Source organism: Labeo rohita, chromosome 21, assembly GCF_022985175.1.
Source record: "Labeo rohita strain BAU-BD-2019 chromosome 21, IGBB_LRoh.1.0, whole genome shotgun sequence".
Classification (NCBI taxonomy): Eukaryota; Metazoa; Chordata; class Actinopteri; order Cypriniformes; family Cyprinidae; genus Labeo; species Labeo rohita.
Genome location: NC_066889.1, coordinates 759,031 through 785,712, shown reverse-complemented (window position 1 = coordinate 785,712; position 26,682 = coordinate 759,031). Strand labels below are relative to the sequence as shown.

At 36.4% G+C, this 26,682-nt stretch overlaps 1 protein-coding gene across 2 annotated transcripts in view; it reads right to left on the bottom strand.

Annotated features, from left to right (window-relative positions):
• Window positions 1–26,682, bottom strand: part of LOC127152452 (gamma-aminobutyric acid receptor subunit beta-2) — a 94,063-nt gene that overhangs the window by 30,921 nt on the left and 36,460 nt on the right. For both annotated transcript variants that reach the window (XM_051093116.1, XM_051093117.1), the window contains exons 4-5: window positions 19,499–19,719; window positions 7,810–7,892 (exon numbers count right to left, since the gene is read on the bottom strand). In XM_051093116.1, coding sequence (XP_050949073.1) covers window positions 7,810–7,892; window positions 19,499–19,719 — 304 coding nt within the window. The remainder of the gene's footprint in view (window positions 1–7,809; window positions 7,893–19,498; window positions 19,720–26,682) is intronic.

The window sequence follows — 26,682 nt, the reverse complement described above, 5'->3', positions numbered from 1 at the left end:
AGTCGCAGTTCATTTCTCCATGCATGACATTTTCTCAAGACATAGACAGAGCAGCCAACAGCTATCTGGCAACCCAGTGAAAAACGGGGGGTGGGTTGGTGGGCTGTGATGATGTAGGAGCTGCACTGAAATTCCTGGAAACACAGAAAGCGTAATCTCGCCCATATATTTATTGTGACCTACAATATGTTTTGCAAACAGCCGCACTGTTTCTACTAGCACCTCGTGCGTCCAATTAGGGTTGAAGGTAAAATGTGTATGCTGCAACTTTTGGGTTCCTGTTTAAACTAACTATGATGCAGTTCATGTCCCATGTTCCCAGCTTCCTATTCTAAACTGAAATGAGCAAAGCTTTGTCTAATGATATAATTTTTGATTTAATATTAACTTAAAGACAAGGAAATGTTCCCAAATACTTAAGGTTTAGAGTCTGGTGATGTTCTATAACTGATTAAAGTGTGTAAAGTGTTATGGCAAATTGTTTAGCTACAGACAACCAATCATAAATTGTCCCAGTGCCTGCCTTATTAAATATTCATGAGATATTCATGTCAGCAGTTTTAGGCACTGTGTTTGTTTGTTTGTTTATTTATTTTTCCCAGCAATTGACAGTGTGACCTTTATGTTGTTGTTTTTTTTTTTTAGTTTCAGTTGTGTACAGATATAAAGCCGTTATTAAAATGGGTTGATTGCTTACTATGTGCTATGTCATAAATCTAATTAAACTGAGCATGAAATAAAAATGGACATTTTTACGCATATTACAGTGTTTCTTATAAATTATTTTCCATGCATTTATATATATAATGTTTCCTCATAAGGTTTAATAGAATATATACATCAATAATAACGTCCCCTCCCCTTAGCAGTGACATGTCTTCTCCAGCGATGTGTGCACCAGAGGTAGGCCTCTCCTCCAGCAACCTGTCACTCACAAGATCGCAGCACTTAGCAAGCGACAACAATCCAATGATCCAATCAATTCCCTATGGGCAAGTCCTGCCCTATCTTGTTTGAGAAGCTGTTTCACATGAACATACATCAGAATAGGGATCACAATTTCCATTCCAAGCCAACTTAAAGAATCTCTTTTCAAGATTTACATATGTATGGAGTGAAGTCTCAAAACAACACTGCCCAGCATTGGTAACAAATGAGTCCCTTGCCATGAGCAAACATGGAGGATGCATCCGTAGTGCCAATTACACGACGAAGAGATGTACTTTCCATAAGAGAAAGCCTGCGGGTACATTTAACAAGCAAGAATAAAAAGGCTGAATGTCCGTTTTTCATCATCTTAAAGTAAAACAACCAACCCACGTTCATTGTCGTGAATTTTGTTTAACTATTAACAAACCATTAACTATAAATTCCTAATTTGCTGCTTATTAGTAGTTAGGAAGGTGATTGTTGTGTTCAGGTATTGGGTAGGATTAGTGATACAAAATATGTGTTTTATAAGTACTAATAAACAGCCAATATGGTAATAATATTGGTATGATAATAAACAATAGTAAGAACTGTCCCCTATACTAAAATGTTACCTTTTCTATTAGCCCTAACCTTAACCTAACAGTTCATTAATATGCTAATAAGAGTTAGTTGACACGCAGGTGAAAAGTTACTGAAAGTTACTAGTTAGTAGAATGTCTTAAGTGGTCAACCGGAATAAATTGTAACCGAGAAATTTAGACAGATGATTGGAAGATGGAAATTCTTTGATTTACCCTTCTTAAAAGTGTGCTTTAAACTAAAATTTCAGGTAGAAGTATATAACTAGTAAACTAACAGTATACCTAAACTTACCTTCTTTTATAATTGCAATACCAAAGCAGTGATGTAAAATAGTTACATACTGTAATCAGAGTTTACTACCATTACACTTTATAAAATGAACCTGAAGGGACACACTTTAGTTTAATGTCCAATTCTCGCTATTAACTAACTATTAACTATGAATTTTGCCTCAACAAACACCTAATTTGCTGCTTATTAATAGTTAGTAAGGTAGTTGTTAAGTTTACGTATGGGGTGTGTGAATTTATTTATTTATTTATTTATTTATTTATTTATTTTTTACAGCTTCAAAAAATGTATTTTTTATATTTGAATATATTTTACAATAAAATAATTTAGTTTTCTATTTCAAAATTCAATGTTTAATTCAGTGTTATGTGACATTTCTTTGTAACTGTTTGCAAAATTTACTAGAAGAATTTGCCAGAAAATCACCTTAACTTGACTAAGATCTGCATTCCAGTGCCAGTACTGAAAACAAACAAAAAAACAAAAGGGATGCATCAAGATTCATTATGGTATTGGATCGTGACTCTGAAATTAAATGGAATTGTGTGGCACCTAGATTTTAATCCATTTTTAGGACAAGCTATTTACATTTAACACAATATCTTTCCCATACAGTTTAACCAGAGCGGTGGATCTGCCTCCCATCAAATCACTGTCATCCCACCCCACAGACCCACCCCTGAGCCCAATGACAGCCTCATGACACGACACAACACCACTGACAGGCACACCTGATCTTAACTTCTTCACTGCTGTCAAAAATTTAGCATTGAATTTTATTTATGTTTTTTTTTTTTTTCAAGTTTCTTCATGAATGCACGTGGTGTCTGCAACATGCACTATATTGCAAAGTACAAAGTATTCACTCACCTGCCTTGACTCACATATGAACTTAAGTGACATCCCATTCCTAATCCATAAGGTTCAATATGACGTCGGTCCACCCTTTGCAGCTATAACAGCTTCAACTCTTCTGGGAAGGCTGTCCACAAGGTTTAGGAGTGTGTTTATGGGAATGTTTGACTATTCTTCCAGAAGCGCATTTATGAGGTCACCACTGATGTTGGACGAGAAGGCCTGGCTCTCAGTCTCCGCTCTAATTCATCCCAAATGTGTTCTATCGGGTTGTGGTCAGGACTCTGTGCAGGCCAGTCAAGTTCATTCATGCCAGACTCTGTCATCCATGTCTTTATGGACCTTGCTTTGTGCACTGGTGCACAGTCATGTTGGAAGAGGAAGGGGCCAGCTCCAAACTGTTCCCACAAAGTTGGGAGCATGGAACTGTCCAAAATGTCTTGGTATGCTGAAGCATTCAGAGTTCCTTTCACTGGAACTAAGGGGCCAAGCCCAGCTCCTGAAAAACAACCCCACACCATAATAATCCCCCCTCCACTAGTTTGGAGGTCTGTAGCGATTGACTCTGCAGAAAGTTGGCGACCTCTTCGCACTATGCACCTCAGCATCCGCTGACCCCGCTCCGTCAGTTTACGTGGCCTACCACTTCGTGGCTGAGTTGCTGCCGTTCCCAAACACTTCCATGTTCTTATAATACAGTTGACAGTTGACTGTGGAATATTTAGGAGTGAGGAAATTTCACGACTGGACTTGTTGCACAGGTGGCATCCTATCACAGCTCCACACTGGAATTCACTGAGCTCCTGAGAGCGACCCATTCTTTCACAAATGTTTGTAAAGTCTGCATGCCTAGGTGCTTGATTTTATACACCTGTGGCCATGGAAGTGATTGGAACACCTGATTCCGATTATTTGGATGGGTGAGCAAATACTTTTGGCAATATAGTGTATAGTCTGCAAACCACAATGTACCTGGACTGCCATCAATCCACTGGCCACACAATCTCACTATCAGCATGAAATCTGGTCCACACTGCAACTTAATCTGGCCAACAACTGCCTGCTTACATAAGTATGGACCATTTCACCAAATATAAAGCTGTCAGTCACAGTTTGTCAAGTTTATATGCTGTTATTTGGAAAGAAAAAGTGTGAAGACTCAAAAAAAGAAAGTTATACATCTGGATTCCTATTTTATACAAAAGCAATAAGTACACTGATAAAACTAAGAAAACATACCATGAAATACAGTTTTGCTTGTGGATATCTAAATTATTTAGTACTAAAACTCTCACAACTTATTTTTTTAAGTCTCTATTTTAAAATAATGAGAAAAAAGAGTGGAAAAAAACACATTTGACAATAAATGTTAAATAATATGTCACCTAATTTACCTCAGGAAAGTAATTTAATATCCATACCTCGTTAGTTAACGAAGGGCAAAAAACCTTTAGAAGAAGCATATCACTAAAATTCATATTGTCAAATATACACACTTTCACAAATCCTACTATATTATGTTCTTATTTTACCTGTTATTGATGCCCTGATTATTTCATGTATGTTTAAATGACCTTCTAATCTGATTTGCCTCCAAATTTGAAATCTTTACCGGCCATTTTCTCTAAAACCATATTAAATGATTGGGAGTAGAACCATAAAAATTATTAAAAAAATATAAAAATGTCTTTTTTATTTAGTGCAAGTGAAAAATCAAAAATGTATTGGTCAGAAATGAAATGTATTCTCTGTGTTCAAATTCAGAAGTGCTCATTGTGGTATATGTTCACAGACACACCGGTACAAACCTGCACCCTTTGAAAGTTGCATAGCATCATCTAGTATGAATCAGCCAGCTCAGTCAATTTTGTGTGTGTTATGCATGAATAGACTGCAGGAGTCCCTTCAGAAGATGACCTGGCCACCTGACCCCACTAACCATTTTTGCAAAGAGTCTTGCAGTGCATTCAGTACACATTCATCAATATGTGCTCCCTGGGAAATGAACCTGTGACCTTGGCATCGCTATAGGTAATGGTGGAGTACAGCTGGCACTCTCAGCACACTCTGTGTTCTCACAATCCTCTGCGGAGGGTACTTGAAAGAAAGTGAAACTTGTGTGCGAAACTCGGACAGAGCTTGGGAAAAAAAACGGCAAAACCAATTAGGTAAAAGTTCATGGGATTCTCTGAGGATTTGAGGTTATAGACACATTATGCTCTCTGACAGGATGTCAATATGGCTGTCAATACAGAATGCCATTCCACAATTAAAACGCTTGCAGGAATAAAAAAAGAAAGAAATACAAATGTTTCTTAGCTGAGAAACCACTAACTTTGCAAGCTCGACGTGAAACAAGGATTTGTGCGTTTTTCACTAAATGTTCTCTCCAGTGAAACCAATGTGCTGGAGTTCACAAGAGCACAATTAGCAAGTGTACACACATGCCCTCTCCTGATCTCCTCCAGCTCTTAGCTTTCCGTCTCTGTGCTTTAATGGCAGCAGCCAGTGGGCCGTACATAACAGCAGACGCTGGAGGATTCCTGCTGGATCTCCACTCTCTCCCAGCGTATACCACATATACACTCGCAATTAGACTTGATTAGGCCTTTTCTGCTCATGGCGCTGCGTAGCACGAATGCTGACTGGCTCTCTTTATCTCCTGGCTTTATGGAGATGAAGGTCATCCTAATTAAGGTAATGGTGGAGTACGGCTGGCTCTCTCCACACACACACACACACACACTGCTCTCAGAAACCTTGTGTTTCTGCTAGAAACCAAAAAGCCTTAGAATTCAGTCCGAACTGGATGTGATTCCAAATCAAAATGATCACTGCAGTTAATTTGTTTAAAATATTTCATACTTCAAACCTCTTCAAACCTCTTCAAACCTTCTTATTTGTAAGAAGTTCAGGTGGCTCATTTGCGTACCAACAGTTGACGGTTGCTAATGCACAATCACCGTTTTAGATCGACTACCTGCAGATTTCCATTTAAACTGAAAGCATAAATCTAGACTAGGCACTGCCGGTTTCACAGCAAAATTGTGACATTTTGTTCACTGACGTGCTTCACTTGGCAGCGCTAAAACCGGCAGCGCATATAATTACTTGTCGGCAACGTGCCAAAATAAAAGCTTTAGCTTTAAAAATGATGAATTAAAAGAAGAAAAAAAAAAATTCCAGACAATACTATGTATGCAGTGCCTTGAGAAAGTCTTCAAACACTCTTTTTTCATATTTCAGTAGAGTACAATGTGGCTAAAGGCACCCCCTAAAAACTTTTCACTGTGCCCAAAGTGTATGATTGCAGAAAAAATATATACAGTATGTTTGTATTGAACATTTATGGAGCAACAGATTTTGTGTAAGAAAAAAAAAAATCATAAAAGTAATCTATTTTGTTTAAACAATATCGTAAATGTATGTGGTGGCTTTTTTTAGTAATGTGTAAGTTAGTACTTGCTCAAAACAATCACTTAGGCGAAGTTTGTACTATTTTCTGCTTATTTTGATAAATAAAATAATTATTTTTTGTTCAATAAATATACTGTCATTAAACTGTTAATATAAAATATATATTTTAAAATACAAAAACAAAATAATTTTACATTTGAAATTTTCTGAAAGCATTGAAGGAAATCTCATAATAATTTAACACAGATTTACAGTAGTAACAACACATGCTATGTTATTATATGATATGATTAATAGCATGTTTTTAAATATGATGGTTTCATTCTAAACATGGTGATTATCTCTAAGATGGACACCCAACATAATATATGATACTGATAAAGCAAAAAACAGATGTGAGATTTACTTTGCACATTTATTGAAAAGAAAAGGAGGAAGAAGAAGAACCACCTCTGAAACACTGCATTTCTATGACACTTGACATTTAGTGAAAAATTAGGTTGTAACTCATTTCCCATCTGCTGCAACTTCAGATGATTAGACATGAAAGGCACACACCTGTCTATACAAGGTCTAACAGATGAAAATGCATATCAGAGCAAAAACCAAGTCAAAGGAACTGCCCTGCAGAGCTCAGAGACACAGATCTGGGGAAGGTTACAAAAGCATACTGCATTAAAGATTTCCAAGAGAAGAGTGGCCTTCAAATCTTTTAAATGGAAGAGCTTTGGAAAAGAAATCTGGTCTCCCAGAGGACCAAGAACTCGAAGGTCACTCTGGTGGAGGTCCAGAGATCATGTGTGGAGATCAGAGAAACCTGAAGAAGGACAACCATCATTGCATCACTCCACCAGCTTGGGCTTTATGACAGAGTGGCCAGATGGAAGTAAAGACACATGAAAGCCCACTTGGAATTTGTGAGAAAGTGCTTAAAGACTTTCAAACTGTAAGAAACAAAATTTTCTAGTGTCTGATGAACCAAAGCGGCATGTCTGGAGGAAACCAGACACTGCTCACCACCTGCACAATCTCAGCGGTGAAGCATGGTGGAGATATCATCATGCGGTGGGGGTGTTTTTCAGAGGCAGACCCTGGTCATGGTAGAAGAAAAGCTGAAGACAGCAAAATACAGAAATATCCCTAATGAAAAACTGGTCCAGAGCACGCTGGATCTCAAAGTAAACACACAGCCGAGATAATTCAAGTGGCTTAGTGTCAATGCTTTGAATATTCTTGAGTGGCCGAGTCAGAGCCCAAACTTGAACCCAATCAAAGATCTTTGCATAGATTTGAATATTTCTGTCCACCAGCGATCTCCACTCAACTTGACAGAGCTTGAGAGGATCTGCGGTGACTAAAGGCAGAAAAAAACCCTAATCCAGGTATGCAAAGCTTGTCATAATATATACGCAAAAGACTGTAATCGCTGCTGAAGGTGCTTCAACTAAGTACTGAGTTAAGGGTCTGAATACTTATGCAATGTGATATTTCTGTTTCCCCCACCCACCTATCGTTTGCAATTTGCAAAGTTATCACAAACCTGGGATTTTCGTTTGTCATTATGGGCTATGAAGTGCAGAATGAGGTTGGTGAAAATAATTTGAATCATCGTAGCATAAGGATGTAATATAACAAAATCTGAAAAAAAGCTCTATATATAAAATGCATTTATGTCAGATGAATATGAAAAATTGATGGAGAGAAAGAAAAAAAGTCTCATGGGGCACTCACAGCTCTCGATTTCCAGGGTGCAGTTCTGCTCATCAAGCGGGTATCTGCGCAAGTCCATCATGCAGGCGGCAGTGGTCGTAATCCTGCGCACACACACAGAGTGTAACCATTAGTCACTATAAGCAAGTATGTCTCCAGTATTCTGTTCATTATAGAGTCAAGTCCAGGCCAGGGTAATTTATTTCCAACATACTCTTTCACATTCCTTTGTCTTTTTTTTCATATTTTATTCATGTAATGTATTTTCAAGGTAAAGCGTATAAAAGGATTTTTAAAACCGCTTTACTGAACACTTTCCTCATTTCCCCACAAACAGGCCTTGTCCCAAAGAAAAAAAAGTGGTGTAAGAAAAAACATAATTGAAGACACACTGCCTGAAAAAAAAAGTAAATAAAAAATAAGTAATACTTTAGTTTAGAAAACACATTCACTATTATGCGATTTCCCTCAGTAAACTCCTAACTTGCTGTTTACTGATAGTAAAGTAGTTTTTGTACTAGTTACTGTATTTTTAGGTACGGGGTAGGATTGAGGATGTAGAATATGGTCTTGCATTAAATTGTGTTTTTTTAAGTGCTAATAAACAGCCAGTATTCTAATAATATGCATGTTAATAAGCAAATTGTTAATAGTGAATAATGTTCCCTAATCTAGTGTTACCAAAAAAATAAAAAATAAAAAATTTTGCTTGTCTTTGCTTCTTTTGTTTTAAAGAGATCCAAAAATGTGTTATTATTTTTGATAACAAGAATATTGCTTTTCTTTCTTATTGCTTATTGTGTACTATCAAAATGATTGTGTCCATTATGTGTGCCCAGAAATAAATAAATAAATAAATAATCGAATTGTATGAAACTTGGTAAAGGTCTTTGCACTTGCTAGGTGAAATATATATATATATATATATATATATATATAATTATTATTATTATTATTATTATTATTATTATTATTATTATCAGTATTAGTATTAGTATTAGTATTAGTATTATTATTACTAAAAAAAAAAAGTGAGAAAAAAAGGATGTGACGATTCTAATTGTCCTGATACAAATAGTCCAAAAAATATTATTTCCGCATTGGAAAGTAATGGGAAGCTAATTTCATCTAGTGGAAAAGTTTTGTACTGCACTCAAATAAAATATTACTGAAATATTACGGGTTTTTTTTTTGTTTTTTTTTTTTGTTTGTTTGTTTTGTGATTTCAACTTTAAATTTGGAACACAACTTGTTTAGATTTATTGTTTTGGTTTTCTTGCAGTTTTGGAAAATATATATTTTAAATAAAATTTTAAAATGTACATATGTTTGTACAGAGGGTTAAAATGTGCATGTTTCTGCAATAAAATACCTCTAGCTTCAAAATAAATCACGAGCATATGCTACCTGAATCACACGTTCATGCAGCGGAATTTTTTTTCTTGAAATCAACAATCCTACTGTATGTAAATGTAAATTCTTCACTAATGGCTTTGGAGATTTAGTCCATTACTGGTGGATAAAATCCACCCAGTGTCACATAATTATGAGCAAACATTACATTCTTTCAAGAATGAGGAAAAAATGAATCTGTGACATTGGTGTTGATCTGCAAGATGTATGGGTTCACTGACACTTGCTGCTGCTACAAAACAGAGAGATTGCCATTTTTAGAGTACTAAGATGTGCTTTATTTATAGCTGTGTAAAGAATTAAATTTAATAAAACCATCTCACTACACTTCCTTTTGAATGTATAACTCCAATGTCAAGTCTAAAAAGCTTTTAGTCAATTGAGCAGTTCCTGTTTTCCTCTTCAAAACAGAAGTCATGTGAAATGAGCAGTAAAGAGGGTTTGAATGAGGAGAAGGCGTTCGCACTGCTGCAAACATTCACTGCAGTGGTGGGTGCAAGAGAAATCCTCTTGCAGGGATTGATAGATGAGCGAAAATCTGTGTCCTAGTTTCAAGTCGAACCAGAATCACCTTGCCTCCGTGTCGTAGCTGTGGTTCCCACAGCAAGTGGGAATACCAAAGAAAAGAGGGCAAGCAAAAGGGGTATTAATATCTTCTTTGATGTATAGGCTAGAGTATAATGCATTGGTAATAGTCCAGGTGCACCTATCACAGACTCTACTACAGGGCTTGTATATTGCTTCCTTTTAATATCAAGGTTTCACTAAAGAAAAAAAAAAAAAAAAAAAAAAAGCTGATGACTTTGAGAAAAAGAGAGCAGAATGGGCCAGTTCATGGTACAGGCGTTCTGAATAATAAACTCACATTCAGTTTAAAACTATATAATTAACCATAAAGAAACACAAATTATTACCCTAACATCATTTACGTCATTCAAAGTGACCATAAGAAGAAAGACACTGTTGAAAACACCTTTCTTCTGAGTTACAAAGGTTCCTGGGGTCTGCTTATTAATAGTGAAAAGCTATTAGTTTTTTAATAATGCCTGTGCTGGCTTTGGTTGGTGAGATAATTAACATTACATTCATTTTGGAAAGGGAACAGCAATGAGAGACAGCTGGCCATGTCTGGGGCTGTACTCTTTCACCTTTCAAAGTTATAACCTGCCAAAATCGCTCAAGCAGAATAAGGGCCCTGGGTGTGCTAGTCGACTGGCAAGCCTCTTCGAGAACAAAGAGGAAAAAGAATGATATGAATTCCTCAGGGAGAGCTTGTTCGGATTGCTAAATTTGCTACCAGGGCTGGCAGCTGTTGTTAAGGTAGCAAATGGTGTTAGTGAGAGAGTTTCAAGGTAAGAGTGTAGTGGAGACTACTTAGACAACTTGACATGTAGTGAAGACTTTTCTCCATCAGCAGAGTAAGTACTTCGCCTAAAACGAAGTGCCTCAAAGCATACAGAGCAGGCTTGGTGTTACTGTTTACATGAACTACCATTTTAACCGAAATTAAGAAGCTTGTAAAGGCACCAAGTTTTTAGTAACCGGGGAAAGGATGCGGTGAGAATAGTAATAGAGGACACATATGGCTCTCTAGGGTTTGCGGTGGAAGGCTTTCTTGGCCGTATGACTGGAATGGCAGATCTTTTACCATGTGTTCCTCCAGGACACTAAAAGATTTTGAAAATTAGCACCTCAGACATCAACATTATAATTTCTTTAAGAATGTGTTCTCTCAGTTCGTCTGTTGCTCATTTCTAGAAAAGGTTCGTTTATAGAACCATGTTTGCGACAACGAGTGCAGTTCTGTTGTACATCAGTGACATTTGCACTTGGTTCTCATCAATCACATCAATCCTTATGATATGTAATATACAATATTTTACAACCCAGTCTCATAAAAATGCATACCTCTAGGTACTTTTTTGGCAGGACAGTTTTTATGTTCCTTACTGCACGTTTCAAAAAAGAAATGTCCACTGAGTGGCGCTAAAACACGGGTTCAATACGTGAATCCTGGCACGTATTTATTACGTTGATATAGGTACGTATTGCTGTGTTTTTGTTAAGTTGCTTCAGGTACGTATCGTGGCAGTTCAGAGTTCAAATCCGGGGACTGTCGCTAAAACGTAATGCTCTGTCGGGTTGGAAATATGCCCTACGCCATACCCAACCCTAAACCTACCCAATAGTGTTGACAAATGCAAAATTGATATAAAAACACATTTGTTGACACAAAAAGCGTGTCATTTGAATCTTCTTTGTGTGCAGATTTGAACTGTTTTGTCAAACCGTAGTTACACGGGATTCATACCTCTCAAGTACATCTCCCTACTGCATAAACCTACAGTCTATGAAAACCCATAGATATGAAGCTGGATATGTGATGCTAACATTCAAAAGCATCAGTTTTCAAATCTCCCAGCATATTAAAATTGTTTTGAAGTCATAACATAATATTCTTCAAGTAATTGTGCGAAAATTACACTTTATTAATCGAAACTCTGTAAGTCATATTTTGTGTGAAAAGGAATAAAAGGTGTCAAAGTTTTACTGCCTCTAGTGTTCATTTCTTTTGGAAACTGCAGTGATATGTACTTACTGGTACGTATTTCGTGTCTCGTGAAAAAGTGCCCCCAGGTACGTTTTTGCCATGAGACCAGGTAGATATTATAACATTAACATTAACCTTTAGTCAGAGTTGGAAATTTCAAGATGTGGGGGCAAAATGCTCCTGTTTTTATACAGCAGTTCAATAAGTTAATATTAAATGACATATTAGACACAGCATTGTCAAAAAATGATAGTTTCGCTCTATTTCACCAACAAAAATAGTACTAAAAAAAGCAGAACGTTTCTGAATGATTCCCTGATTTTGAACAAATCGGGTGAATCAATGATTCACTGAGCCTTTCATAAAAACAGTCACTCTGAATGAATCAGCTGGTTTGAATGAAATCGAACAAGTTGAATAAATGTTTTTGTGACTCGATCATTAACACTGGCTGCCACCTAAAAAGAGTACTTACTGGTTAATAATTTTTCAACATGAAACATAATACAATTTAGCATATTGTAATAGGCTGTATTTGAAATCTCACACTTCCCTGCTATACAGTAGGTGAAAAACAGTAAGTGAACAGAGTAGTATGTCTGAATCCATAGTATTAATAAAACCGTAGGCTAAAAGTCCTAAAATAACCTTTTATTTCCATGAGATTTTAAAGTGTGAATGTGATGGACACTTTAGGTGTGGTTGACTTGCGCAGACTGATCAGTGCATGACAGCGAAGTACGGCGAAAGCGATTCAAAAGCAGTGATCAGTCTGTGCAGTGCCGCTTCAAGTTAAACACACCTTTTGTGATTGACAGTGAAGTGACGCAAGTACCATTGGTAGGTCACGTGACATCAACTACATTTACATGTGCAGCAATATTTTTACAGGGTAATCAGGGTAAGGGCTTAATTGCAGTAAGAAGTTTACATGACACAAGCAAACCTCTTCACTCCCATTTACATGCAATTTTCATTATTCTGATTATTCAGTATGAAGTGTGGCTGTTTTTAACACTATTCATCACATACCCCAATGCACAGCGCAAATGGTGAACTTACGTACAGTAGACGTGTTACTGGCCACTGCATTAATCTACTTACATCCAATGCAAAACACATTTCTATAGACATATTGGATATTATTCTGTGCCATGAAGATAAGAATTAAGAATTGAGCTGTTTACATGCCTGTTTATTGTAATCAAAATCAGCGTACGCCACATAGTTTAATGCAGTTATGGTTATTCCAATTATGAGCTTAATTGCATGGTATAGGTTGATTGATGTGAAATCAGATCAAAGTGTTGTTTACTAAACTTAAAAAGGGTAAATTGCAACATTTCCAATTATAATCACATTATACCTTCATAATACACACATTAATATTCTATAGAACATACTTTTTTAAAAGTGCCTAAGTAATTACTTATTCAAAAGAAGTACCTAGTGTGAGATTTCAGATGCAGACATACTTTTACAGTTAAATGATGAAGCTAATTGAGACCAATCTGGTTAATTGTTAAACATATCATTTTTTTGAAACAGCACATTTTTGCTGAATATTACAGATATGCAGGGAAATGGCATTTTGTTCTGAAAATCACACTTTCTCACCATAGCAAATAGAACATTTGGAAAAAGCTGTCTGAAAACATAAATACAAGATTTAGTGGTAGAAAGTACACCAGATAACTTTTTGGTTTTTGCTTTAGTTACTTAAAAAAACTATTTAGTGTAGTGTGCATATGCACTATCACATGAGCAGGAGATGGATATGGCTGTATATCAGCATGACTGTGAGCTGTGCTGATATAGAGCCATATCACACTCCAGCTCATGTGATATTGCTCATATGCGAATGGGAAAGTTCAGAATAGTACAAGATTGAGTAGTGGTATAAGCACAAAAGATCATACTGTAGATATAGAAAAGATATTTGCCACATTTAAAGCAACTCTGTACAAGGACATAACAAGATGACTGTGTCCGTAGCTCAGGTTATAAACAAGTGTACAGAAGCTTTCAAGGTGAAAAAAAGAAACACCATGCACACCAGATGTCCTGCAAAAAAAAGAAAAGAAACGCAAGGAAAAGATATTTTGCAACTTGTGCTACCAACTAGCATTGTCTGCTAAAACCGGTACCAATTCACCTAAAGCATTTTTGTTCAGTTGCAATGCATTATAAGATTATTGCAGCATTGTCAAAATTAGGTTTCCTAAGAGGTAACAAAATTTTGCTGCTACAATATGACACATCCAGCATGTCTATAGTATTCCCAAATAATCTTGGCCTGCTAGATTTAACGTGTTAAATGTTCACTAGGGACATTTAATTTAGCAGTCAATACTGTGTATAAATATAAAATAGTTACACTCTATTTCAGTAGTCTACTTTAGACAGTCTATTAAGTAACTTTGCAAAAACATGTCACCTAACTCTCAAAGTATTAGACTGTTAGGTTAAGGTTAGGGTTAGTAGTAATAATGTAGTTAAAAAGTTACTTATTGTGAGTAGAATGTATGTTGGGGAGCATCAAAATAAAGTGTCACATGCAATTGCAAAGTTACTCATATGCCAATCACAAAAAAATTACCTACAAGATCACAAAACCAATGCATTGCAGGAATTAAATTTAAGACTGCAAATGCAATGAAATGCAGAACAACAATTACCTGTAATGTGTCATAAACTTTGTAAATGACTGTGGTTTTCAAACAACCAAATCTATTACATATTTCAGAGAAAACATCATTTCAGCTGATTGACAATGTTATTTGATGATTATGGCAAACTTGTGTATCTCTTGAATCAGTATGATTGTATAAATAAGCTTCAAAACAAGGTGTCACAAAGTTTGTTTTACATGTACATCTAGTACAAAATTGTCTTAATGCTTATTTAAAATTATCAAGTGAACAAAATAACACCACTGTCTTCTCTGTTGGAACAAAACTTTGTTTACCGTCAGTTTTGTTGCTTGGTGAATTGTTTGTGTTTCATGTGTAAATGTTTTACAGTTAAAAAGAGTTAGAATAGGCTGTTTAATGGCAGGTTTCAAAGGTGGAAAGAAATGAGCATTAGATTCAGAAAGTGTTTAGACAAACTTTATACAGAAATAAAAGGATTTGAAAGTGGGCACTTTCCATGCTACTGAATTAATGCAGTCTTCAGTGAGACTTTAATTGTCACTGCATCATTCTGATAAAAACATTGAAGATTTTTTTTTTTTTTTTTTTAATGAAAACCCTCTTAGACAACAAAGCCATCTGTTTTACTGCAGGGCCACAGCAATGTCAATGTCAAACAATCTTTTAATTAACAGTGCAGATTATATATAATGGCATACTGACTGTCTAGTAAACAAGGCAGTAACTAAATTATTATCACTTTCATGTGCAAAGTCTTCTTACTGGTGTACCCACGCTTAGTTCAGAAGCTTTATATCAAAACCATTTTTTAATTATAAATTTTGTCACAAATCATGCATTTGATCTCAAATAACAGGAAAGCAGCAAACTTGATGAACTTGAGCAGAAACTTATACAATATTTTACTCTCAGTCTATGGTTAATGCAGATTTATGAGGCGCTTGGTAACCGATCATATAATTTTAATGATGCATTTCTTTACTTCAGCTAGATAGTTCAACTAATGTAGGGCTAATTATACTATAATTAGTTATACATAAAGAGCATATCTCAATCTAATTAGGAGATGCTTTCATGCATATTCATATAATCAAGCATGAGTGCATATAATAGCTTGAGATCTTACATGTAAAGAGCCAAATAGTGTCAGTGAAGTCAAAGGCTCTCACTTGTATTTTGTTAGGAGTCACTTGCTTTATGAAGGGACAGACAGAAGTTGAATACTAACAGAAATTCTGTTAAAATGATGACATGTAGCTTTCAATTATTTCTCTATTAAATAAACATTGCTTTTCACCAATAACAGACAACAGGAGGTCTATATTTTTATCGCAAATCTGACGCATCCTTTTGTTTACAAATCGATTTTTTGACTGCTTTATGGTGGAGTGTATCTGTATGTGACCATTCAAAAACAGCTACCTGTCAGTTTTGACAGCTTGCGAGTGCCAAACTGATGACTACAGAAAGACCGGATCCATACTGTGTCAATCTTTTATATTATAACATCAATTTTGTCCAAAGTACCGGTACTTTGATTTCCTTAGTTTAAATAAATGGCCCTAAAATATAGACTTACTTACAGCAGTGTTTCTCAACCCTGTTTCTGGAGGCACAGCAACACTTTATCAAATCAAACAGTTTCTAATCAAACACACCTGATTCAACTCAGCTCATTAGAAAGACTCCAAGACATGAAATAAGTATGTCGGATAAGAGAAACACTGATATAGAGAGTTTAACCTAAAATCTAAAAAGAAAAAAGTTAGCATCAGAGTCTTCTGTTAAACTCTGTTTCGTAAGACTGCATTCTCAAGCCCAAGGTGATAGAGCTTCCTGACCCCCAATGTCACACAGCAAATTGCCATTTTTTTTTCTGCTGATGTGTCTGACTTCTCTTTCAGGATGAAGGCAGCGTTGAGGAACAGGGGCAAACCCCCCAAGCACTGTTAGATGGTTTGGCTGTGAGAAGTGCAGAAGTGATGTAAAGCTCAGGTGTGCATTGGGATTTGCTTCAGTGCATGTAGCTTCAGGGCTTAAATCAAAGCATCTTCTGGACATCTGCCTCTCCACCCCGCATTTGCACTGTCATTTAGGCAATAATACATGCAAATTCAACAGTAAATAAATTAAGACATAAATGATATATAGCGCAAATATGATTACAAGTACTTCCTTATACAGTAGCTGAGTAAGTGTCCTTTATTGCTGATTTATTTAGTTTCTCATTTAAATGTCCACTTTGATACTCCTTGTTCTTTAGTAATGCAGAGAGCCTTTGAGTAAGACAAATGAGACTGGCCTGCGCAAGTATCCATCACCTTGAGACGCAGTGAAATGTTACTTAGGGACAATTTACAAACTCTGTCTAGCACATACTAAATGTGTTCGAGGTACAGCGTTACAAACTGCAGGAGTTTTCAATCGGAAATGTATTAGCCAGGAGAGAATATTCAAGGACTATGTCCATTATCTGCAACATTATCCTATCTCAATCTAAATAAAAATGCCCACGATTGAGCCAACATACACATTACCCATAATCTCTTACGCACAAAGACAGCAGTTACTAATTGTATATATTTATTTTCCGTGAAACTGTAAAAAGTTCAGTATTCTTTGCTGACATAACTTCAACAGATGCCAAAAATGTTGTTTAAATTTGGGTCAAAGTCCTCTTGGTATACATAAAAGTCTCTAACTTTCTCAAAACCCTACGTTCATCTCTGAAAAGTAAGTATACATAAACATAAAAGTGCCATCAGAATGACAAACCCTTGTGTCATTGTTCACAATGATAGTCAAGATAGTCATAAGGCTTCGACATGTTCTAAATATATCATTATTTTCTGATATAAACTCTGGATTCAGTTGAAAAACAATGACTGAAAATGTACATGCTTGCACTTTTTCCTGCATGGCATGTATCAGTTTCAACAGCACAAAATTGCACATCACTCTATGTGGGATAAAGACTGCAAGAAACTGGGGTTACATTTTATTTTAAGATGCAGTGTAATTATATATTTAAGTACTGAGTAATAATAATTAACTACATGCACTTTCTATATGATTTGGGTTAGTATATGTAACATGTAACAAGGACACCTTAAAATAAAGTCTTACCAAAACTGGAGGTTTTACAGTTATACTTTTACTAGCAGTCTGACAATAAATTGCAATGTCATAACAATATATGAAAGAAAAAGAGACGACTGTATAGACAAATGTATTTATGCATCTGTTTAAAGTATATTTACCGTATAATGTAAAATATAAAAGGAAGCATTACGGTCAATATCCAGTATTACAGTACCATGCATATTGTTGAAATACATACCTTTTCTGTCTTCAAGTGTATGAATGATTGAGAACATGGTTTTTCTCACAGTATTTGGCTGTATTTTTCTACCTGCGTGCCTTGGCTACTGTAAGGTCATGACTGTGAACACGGTCAACAATAGTGACCCTTATTTCATCAGAAATGTGCCTACATTCTAATATCTTCTACTTCTTGCCTTGTTTTGCTAAATCAAGGTTCTCTGCACTTCTGAGGAATTTTTTGAGAACTGGTTGACCATCGGTTGATCAAATGTTTTCCCTTCATTAGTGAAATTCAAGATTCACCTGCACAATTAATCAATTCAGGACACATAAAAAAATATAATAGATATGTTTAGAATATTTGCTTGACAGATTATGACAGCGAGCAATTTGCATTAAAGTGTGGGAGACAATATATAATTTGTAATTGTATAAACAATGCTAAAGGCTTAAACATTTCTTATTACCAGAGACATAGACAAACCGTTGTCTTGTGTATACTAGCTTTATCTTTCATCTGCTAAAGCATTTCTGTTTATGTTCAGGTGTATGAATAGAGACATCCCACTATTCCACCATAAAATTCCCAACAGGAAATTCCTCGCGGAAGTTATATCCACCTGTCACTCATAACAAAGCCTCTTTACACGGAGGAATTTAACACACATCATGAAAGAGCGCTCACCGCTGCTCGAATGTTGCTCGCACTGTATTTTGTACAATCCCTGCCATATTTTAAACACATAATGCTGTTATATTCTGTGTTAATGACATAGTTTACAGTAAATTACATCATAAATTTAGCAGTCACAGGGAAAATGTGACGGGTATTAGAGCGACTGGCAGTTGACGCACTACGCTTACACAAAACATGACGGGATATTCTTCAAATATGTAAATCTGAGAACAACAAAGAGAATAATGAGCTGAACTCCTTTGATCGGACTGCAGAGTTTAGTGACATATGAGATTGCATTGGACAGTAGCTCTCTAATAAATGAAGAGCTAAATGGCCCCGGCAATAATATGCCGGATTTTAATAACCAATGAATCATGCTTTGAAACAATTGGCTAATTGCTCTTTGCTCCAGAGAAAGGAGATGAGAGGTTATGTAATGCCAACTACCAGTGCAAAGCCAACAACCCATGTGCTAAAAGATCCTGAAGTCCAGCTGAGAGATGAGTTGAGAGAGAGAAGAGCTATGAAATTATCCAACTTCTTTCCCCAGGCAGCGTTATTAAGCTGGATCTTTACTGGAGTAGTTAATAGTTCAGAGTAACGTAGTACTTCAATAAATCCTAATTAGTTTCTCATTAACACTTAACATTTTCACGTCAAAAGTAAATCTGTGGGTCAGCTGGGTTGATTGTATTTCTTTCATATCTCCAAAGAGTTCTCTGTTATTGCTCTTTTAAGTATTTTGTCTTGCCCATCCATCCATCCATCACTATATGGACAGAAATGTTTGGGACATCTGACCATTACACCAGTAGGGACTTGACTGAAAGTTTATGAAATATAGATTTTTTTTTTTTTTTTTTAGCTTAAAAGTCAGTGTGTATCCATAAAGAAAAGCTAAAACAACATTAAAAAAACTAAATAAATAATAATAATAATAAAAATAAAAAGGCACCTGATTTACCTGAATGTCAAGATCATCTGCTCTGTGTATTCTGTCATGGGGATCATGGTGCTTTGGCAAAATATTGAATGAAAGATTTATCATTTTTGAAATTAGGTGATAAACAGATGCCTCTGAATTGTTACCTGAGCCCATAAAGCACAGTGCCATCTGGATGGAGACGGATCATTCTGTTCTTCACTGTTACACCATGGACAAATGACTTCTTGTCGTTTAGGAAGTAAGTGTCCGGCACCCACAGCTGATCGGCTACTCGGTTATCCAGCGTCAGGTTCAGAGGAATCTCAGAATAGGACAGACGCTTGTCTCGCCAGGCTTGCTGGAAATACATTGTCAATGTGTAGTCCTGAAAAATAAACCATACAGAAATAAACAGGTTACAAATATAACAATATCATAGAAACAGGAACGACAGAAAAGAAGGAAGGAGGCATTTTGGGGTGTATTTTAAAATCTTTTGGGGCTGAATATTACATGACTGGCTTTAAAATTTGATGATGGAACGTTAAAAGCACAACAGTTCACATCAGGTTAAATATGAATGTTAAGGAGCTGAGATCTATAAGGAAAACCCAGGAGACGAGTGCAGGTATAATGAGACAGGAGAGCACACTGAACAAAACAGCAAGCATTTCAATTACTGTTTAAAGACAGAGTTCACCCTAAAATGCCCTTGTGTCATTAAAAACCTGCCTGCTGCTAAGTGTGGACTGTCAAACAACTCATTAACCTTCAAAACTGCAATGACTCTTTCTGCATAGGCATTTCAAAACTCACTGCATGCATCAGTACGCAACAAACGCACATGTCAAAGATCCAGGAAGGAGACAGTATATGAGAGACTAGGGAGAGAGCGTTTGGGCTATTTCTTTCAAACTTTGATATTATGTGCCCACATTTGTCAGCTGCAAATTCAAGTTGTGCTGAATACTCATTGTTAAAATGTGAGTTGTGATAGTACACTCTAAAAACTGCTGGGTTAAATACAACCCAGTGCTGGGTAAAATATGGACAAACCCAGCAATTGGGTTGTTTTGACCCAGCGGTTGGGTTAAATGTTTGGGTATGTCCATATTTTACCCAGCGCTAGGTTGTTTGTAAACCAGCAGTTTTTAGAGTGTAGGTGAAGTGAAATGTAATAATATTAGATAGCATATGTATCAGTTTAATATTATACTTGTTGTTGTTGTTGTTGTTTTATAACCAACCCCTATCAAGCTCAATGCTTTTCCACTTTCACTTTAAGCATTTTCATTTAAAAGGTAAAAACTGTATAAATAGTGCTGTAAAACAGCAACCAGTTAACATATTAATAATAGAAATTGATGGTGTTACAAATTACAAGAACCCTTGGTTTATTTGGGTTAATGTTTACCAAAAATTAATTTGCAATTTAATTTATTTACAGTTTTTTATGCAGTTTAAATTACTATATATAGAACACCCTGTCCCATCAACACATCCCTGTTGATCATGTAATAAGCTTTACTCTCTTTCCTATTCCTCCACATACGCACAGTTTCCACTTTCCAAATCTTACCCCATCACTCATCAAGAGCGAGATACAGACCTTAAAGCTTGATAGAAATGTTAAAATTGGAGTTACATATTCAGCATTTCCCGGCAAATGTCTTTGATAAAGAAAAGAAAGGGAATATATACTAAGGAAGAGAATTTGTGAATGTCTTCATGGCATGTATTAGTTCCAGGATAAATATATATATCAGTCAGGAACAGCTGAACTGTTCTTTGTTAAATGTAAAAACACAGCAAACCCACTTGTTGTTCTTGCTAGTCCCAAAAGTGCAAACACTGAGCCCCCTAGGCCCCATCAAAACATTTAGAGTGATCCACTCAGATCTTTCAGTCTCTTCCCAGCTTAGCCAATAGCGAGAGTTTGGGGCGTGGCTACTGTTGCAGGCTGAGCCAGAGAGTGTTTGGCCGGTGTGAGTCAATGGCTGATGAGTCACATGAGTAAAGAAATTCAGATTTGGTTACAGAAGTGTAAGCTATAATTCAAAGATTTGCCAAAATACACAGAGACAGACAACAGGGTAAAACAAGGGTAAAGTGATTTTACAAGATGAAGGCATCTGATGAAATGTTTGGGTTTCAGTCCAGACGCTGAACTTGCAGAGTTTCTTCTCAACCGACACATAAAATTAGCCCAAGATAAAATAAAAAAAGATTGTAAGGATAAGAATAGTCCTAAGGGTATAGCAAGTAAGTAGCATTTGCAAAAGTTGTTTGAAAATATGCTTTATTTTTGTAATTCCCCAAGGTGACTCCACCAAGGAATTAAATAATTACATTTGTAATTACAATAATTAGAAAAATGAAATTTGATTTAGGGGAATACGAAAGAAGACAACAACAACAACAACAAAAAACAACTGTAAAATAATTGGAACTACTTGCAAATAATATTTTTATTTCAAAAACATTCATTTTTAATCTCTAAAATGTAGATTTTTAGATTTCTTAAACATAAAATAACTAAAGGGGCACAAAGGGTGGATTAAAAGTGTCCAGAATAAACAGAGGTTCTGATGTCCTCGTCGTGCTGGGGGTTCCGTGAAGGAAGGGCAGTGTTCGAGAAGTAAAGGTCCAGGTAAGGGGAGGAGTCCGGTGGACGCTTATCTAGCGGCTTCGTCCACCTTGGCCCACGGCACTTCCTGGAGATTAAATGGCCCGGCATCCTGGCCCATCAGCCATCTCTCGGGTGTGGTACTCGTCAGGACCACGGGTCCGGCAGCTCTTCGCTTCGGTGGCGCTCGATCCCCCTCAACGCTCCCTTCCTGGACCCACGAGGTCACCAGCGTGCACGCACGGGAAGAGACCGGTCTCCCAAGGAGAGGCGCGCTCGGCATTTCAACAGCAGCGGTGATGAGGCTTCATTTGCGGCAGGTACGCCTCATCACGCGCTGCCAGTCCTGGCTGTTTCGGCGCCCCTCCTCTCTCGCACGCCCACTCCTGTCTTGAGCCTGGTGAAGGGCGGCGATTACTGGACGGGGTGACGATGATAAGCAGGGGGAGGCAGCTGACTCGTCACAATAGCTGTACATGTACATTTGTTGCAATTAAAATTTTGTAGCCATTCACCAAACTTAGAAATAATGTTGGCTCAAATAAAGTCCTAAAAAGTTGCTTAACCCTTAATCATTAAAAGAGACTAATAAAATCAGTCTGTGGTGCAGGGTGTTAAATGCCAGTCCAATGCAACTCAGAAGTGATGATGAAATTTTTCTGTTTACATGCTGAGAAACCCAATCTCAGTTTTGCTCTCTTGCTGTAAACATCATTATGAAATGCCATGCAACACCAGGCTGGCTTTCATGGCTTTCTCTTACCATCCTTAAAGGAAAGTTTACAGAGATATCGAGTCTTTGAGATTTAGCGAGTTCGTTTTGTATGATCAGCAAGGCTTCTTAAGGTTCTAAGCTTCTTCTCATAATTCTTTTATCAGGGCAGGTGTTGGGATACTGGAGGGAGCCGTCTCCTATCAGGATACCTGTAATCCATTTACTCCGGCTAAAAGTTTGAGAGTGGCTCATAGCCTGGGAAAGCTATCTACATCCTGTGCTCCATCAGAAACACTACAGTGAGGCAGCAAACCATGTAAAAATAGCCGTCACCATTGCTATCCCACATTTTCTCAGTGGAGGTGGCTGTCAAACGCTTGGAGCTAATGAGCATCATGGTGTACAGTAAGCCAGTGTGGGTGGGGAGGGTTGATGTTTCTGACTGGAGAGAGGCAGCTTCCAAGCACAAACACTGAAATGCAATTGTATTTGAACATCTTCCTTTGTTTGTTAAAAGAATTGTTCAAAAACTGACCTACAAATAAACAAACAAACAGAGTTGGGTAGAAACTGATTATAATCTGGATTCTGGACAAATTTTTCTGAAATGTTGATTCTGGACAAATTTTCAAACCTGAAAATGTCATTGGTGTTTACTAATATTTGTTCATATAATGCATGAATTTTCAAACCTTTTTGGCATGGAATATTTACTTGAAGGAAGATAATATTTTAATAATCTAACAAGACATTCACATGTTTACAGTTTAATGTCGCTTAATAGTCATGTTGACATGCAGGTAAACAAATTAAATATTTCTATTTTTAGTGTTTAAGTGTGAAATGTGCTCAAAGTGTTAAAATCATTTATTTTACATTTTTAGGACTTAATAATTAACTTTTTACCAACTCACAAACCCACTGCATTCTTACATTAAGCTTAGTTTGGGAAACATTGATGTAATGTAATGTTTACTGCATTAATAAATAAATAAATAAATAAATATAGTTTTTTTATATCAATATGGCATGTTTAAAACAAGTTACATATTGTAATATAAAAGTAATTTCAAAAGTAGTCAGAATACATTACCTAAAATGAGATTGCATTACTAACTACAGTAATCTGTAATCAGTATTTGACTACAATTTGTAAGTAATCTACCCAGCTCTGTTTTCTTTGTTTGTTTGTTGTTTGTTTTTTGTATTCTCATTTCTTTTTATTATTTGCAATAGAGGCTGACAGTTAACAGCAGGGTTAGTGGTAGGTTTATGTTTAGTTTTGATGTTAGGTTTTGGTCAACAATATAATAACCTATGTAAGTACAATGTCACAAAATATGTAAACAATAAGTACGTTGTTATACGCTTTTTTTTTTTTTTTTTTTTTGGTAACTTACACCTGACATACATAAGGTCTCTTTTTTTGGGTGAACCGTTGATTTAAATTGGCTACTGTTTTGAACATTACAGAGATGTTTAAGCAAACAAGCCCTGGAAAGAGATTTGTAAGAATCGTCTTCTTAAGAATTAGCTAATGGGACGGAATCTGTTATTCAAGCTCATCAGAGAGCTGGCATCATCTTCAGATTTTATCTGGCTGTACAGTAATGGGCGACCACCACTCAAGAGGTAATCAAACGAAGAGGGGCGCAACGTCTGAGTGCAACAATTACTAGACACAATTAGAGCCATCTGAAGTCCAGACTTATTAAGTTGTTGAGTTTAAATTCAGATGCAGCAAATGCATTACCAAGGGTGATATTTTAGTAGCACACCCTAACAATTACTGAAACCAGTGAGTGTCAACTTCCTTTTAATTTACAGTAGCTCTTACATATCTCTTATCTAAATGCTTTTTACCATGAAAACATTACACAATTCTTAACAAACCAAATGAACCAAGTTTAAGAGTTTCTTTAAGAATATTTCCTTTATCCATTGTGATCCTTGGAAAGTTCTGACCTAGAAAACAGACCAGCATAGAAGTTCACAATAGTACAAGTTGGTCTTTTTAGAAGGAAAATGCAATTATTTCACACAGCACCAAAGAATTCCAATGACGTGCCACAAATATAAACAGCAGGCTATCAACAAGACTGCTGTTCGTAATGTTAGTGTGGAACAGTTTTGCAGTTTTATTTTTTTTTTTTTTTTTTTTGGACACTGAACCATGGGAAACCCAAGAGCAGAGGTCTAAGGGACACCAAAACAGGGGAATTTAAACAGGACTAGTCATGGCTGGTGGCTTTATAACCCCTTTGTAACCTAAATTACTGGTCATGTTCTTTTCTGTTCCAAGGACAACTTGCCTCAGTTGACTTCCTCCTACCCTGTGTTGGCAATAAATAGTTTTAGATATATATATAACCTTGTCGGGTGAAGGAAGCAGTGCAGGCTGAATTCTGCAGGAGACGTGGGGGCAAGGCCTGAAATGGCCTGACTACTTTTTATCCTTTTCTCCAATCTATATTTGAAGTTGCTTCTCTATTTCATGGCAGTGCTCTGTGAATTTGAGGGGCCAGACTTTGAAAGGCACTGGAAGCTCAGGGCAGCTGTGATGTAAATAACTGTTATTCGTGCTTGTGTCTTTTCTCTCAGGGAGGTTTTTTTTGTTGATTTGTGTGCATTGGCCGGGGGGAGAAATGACAGCCCCTTGATGACTACTGAGAAAAGTGTGAAACCTCTAATATTTTCTGCTAAGAAAAAAAGGCTTTCTATTTATTAAACATCAGCAGCCGCTGAATCTGTTTGCTAAGTGCAAACCTGGGACTTGAATCTAAAATCTGCTTACAATAAAACAACATAAACAATAACTATTCCAATGCAATTCCTTTTAACAGACAGGTATGTAAATAATGAGTTGTATTATTATTTTATATTATTAATTTCTGTTATGCAGTACCATTTCAGTTCTGTAGCAAATGCTAAGCCTACAGTAAAACCATTCATGGAGGTGTTTCTATTAAAGAGTATACTAGACCTACAGAAATACTCTCTAAACATTATTAAAGGGGCCATCGGATGCAAACTTTACTTTTACATGTTGTTTGAACATTAATGTGTGTTGGCAGTGTATGTACAAATCTACCCTATAATGATAAAAATCCGTGCAGTGGTTTTTAATTAATCTGTAAAAATAATATCCCCTTTTTCAAATCGAGCTATTCTCAGATGGTGAGAACTCACAGAGGCCGCTCCCACGATAGTTGATTGACTACCTCAGACCTGCCCTAAATCAGCTGTAACAGTCCAACCTCCATGTTTTAATGACGGAGCAGGGATGTAAGTTAGACAAGAATATCTCCGATTGAGCGATTGAGGTGTTGTGTTGCTGGATGTAATAATGAACATAGTGGTCGTCATTTACTCCTGGCATCTGAGCCGCTGAAGATGCACTGGATTAACGTTACATTTGTTTGTGAAGGGAATGCACCTTCCGATCTGCATAAATGTATCTATGTTCGCGCAAATCATTCGTCATCCAGCTTCACCTACAGCAGAAGTGAGTATAAGTTTTTTTTTTATGAATCTCTCTGAGCACAGCTTGTCACTCCACAGAGAGAAGAGAGGGGCGGGGCGAGCAGAGCTCATTTGCATTTAAAAGAACAATCCATCAGAATGGGTTGATTTTTGCAGAGTCGATTTTGACAAGGTAAAAAGGGTGTTGTTTTACACTACCATTGAGAATTTTTAACCAAAGTATATTATAGACTTTTCATTAAGACCCTAAAGAATCATATCAACTTGTGCAAACTGGGCATCCAATGACCCCTTAATAATAGCTTGATTAATGACACAATGGCAAAAACTAAAGGTCTAATGGGGTGAAAACTAATATAAAAAAAAGAAGAGGAAAAAAATCTATTTCTGATTCTCACTAATGTTTGTGTTGTCAACCCATCACAAATTATGTTATTGAGGGCATTTAATTAAACAGTCAATTTAACAGTTAATTTAGTATGATTAATTGTAATGAAATGAATGCAATTTAATCATTCACCCAA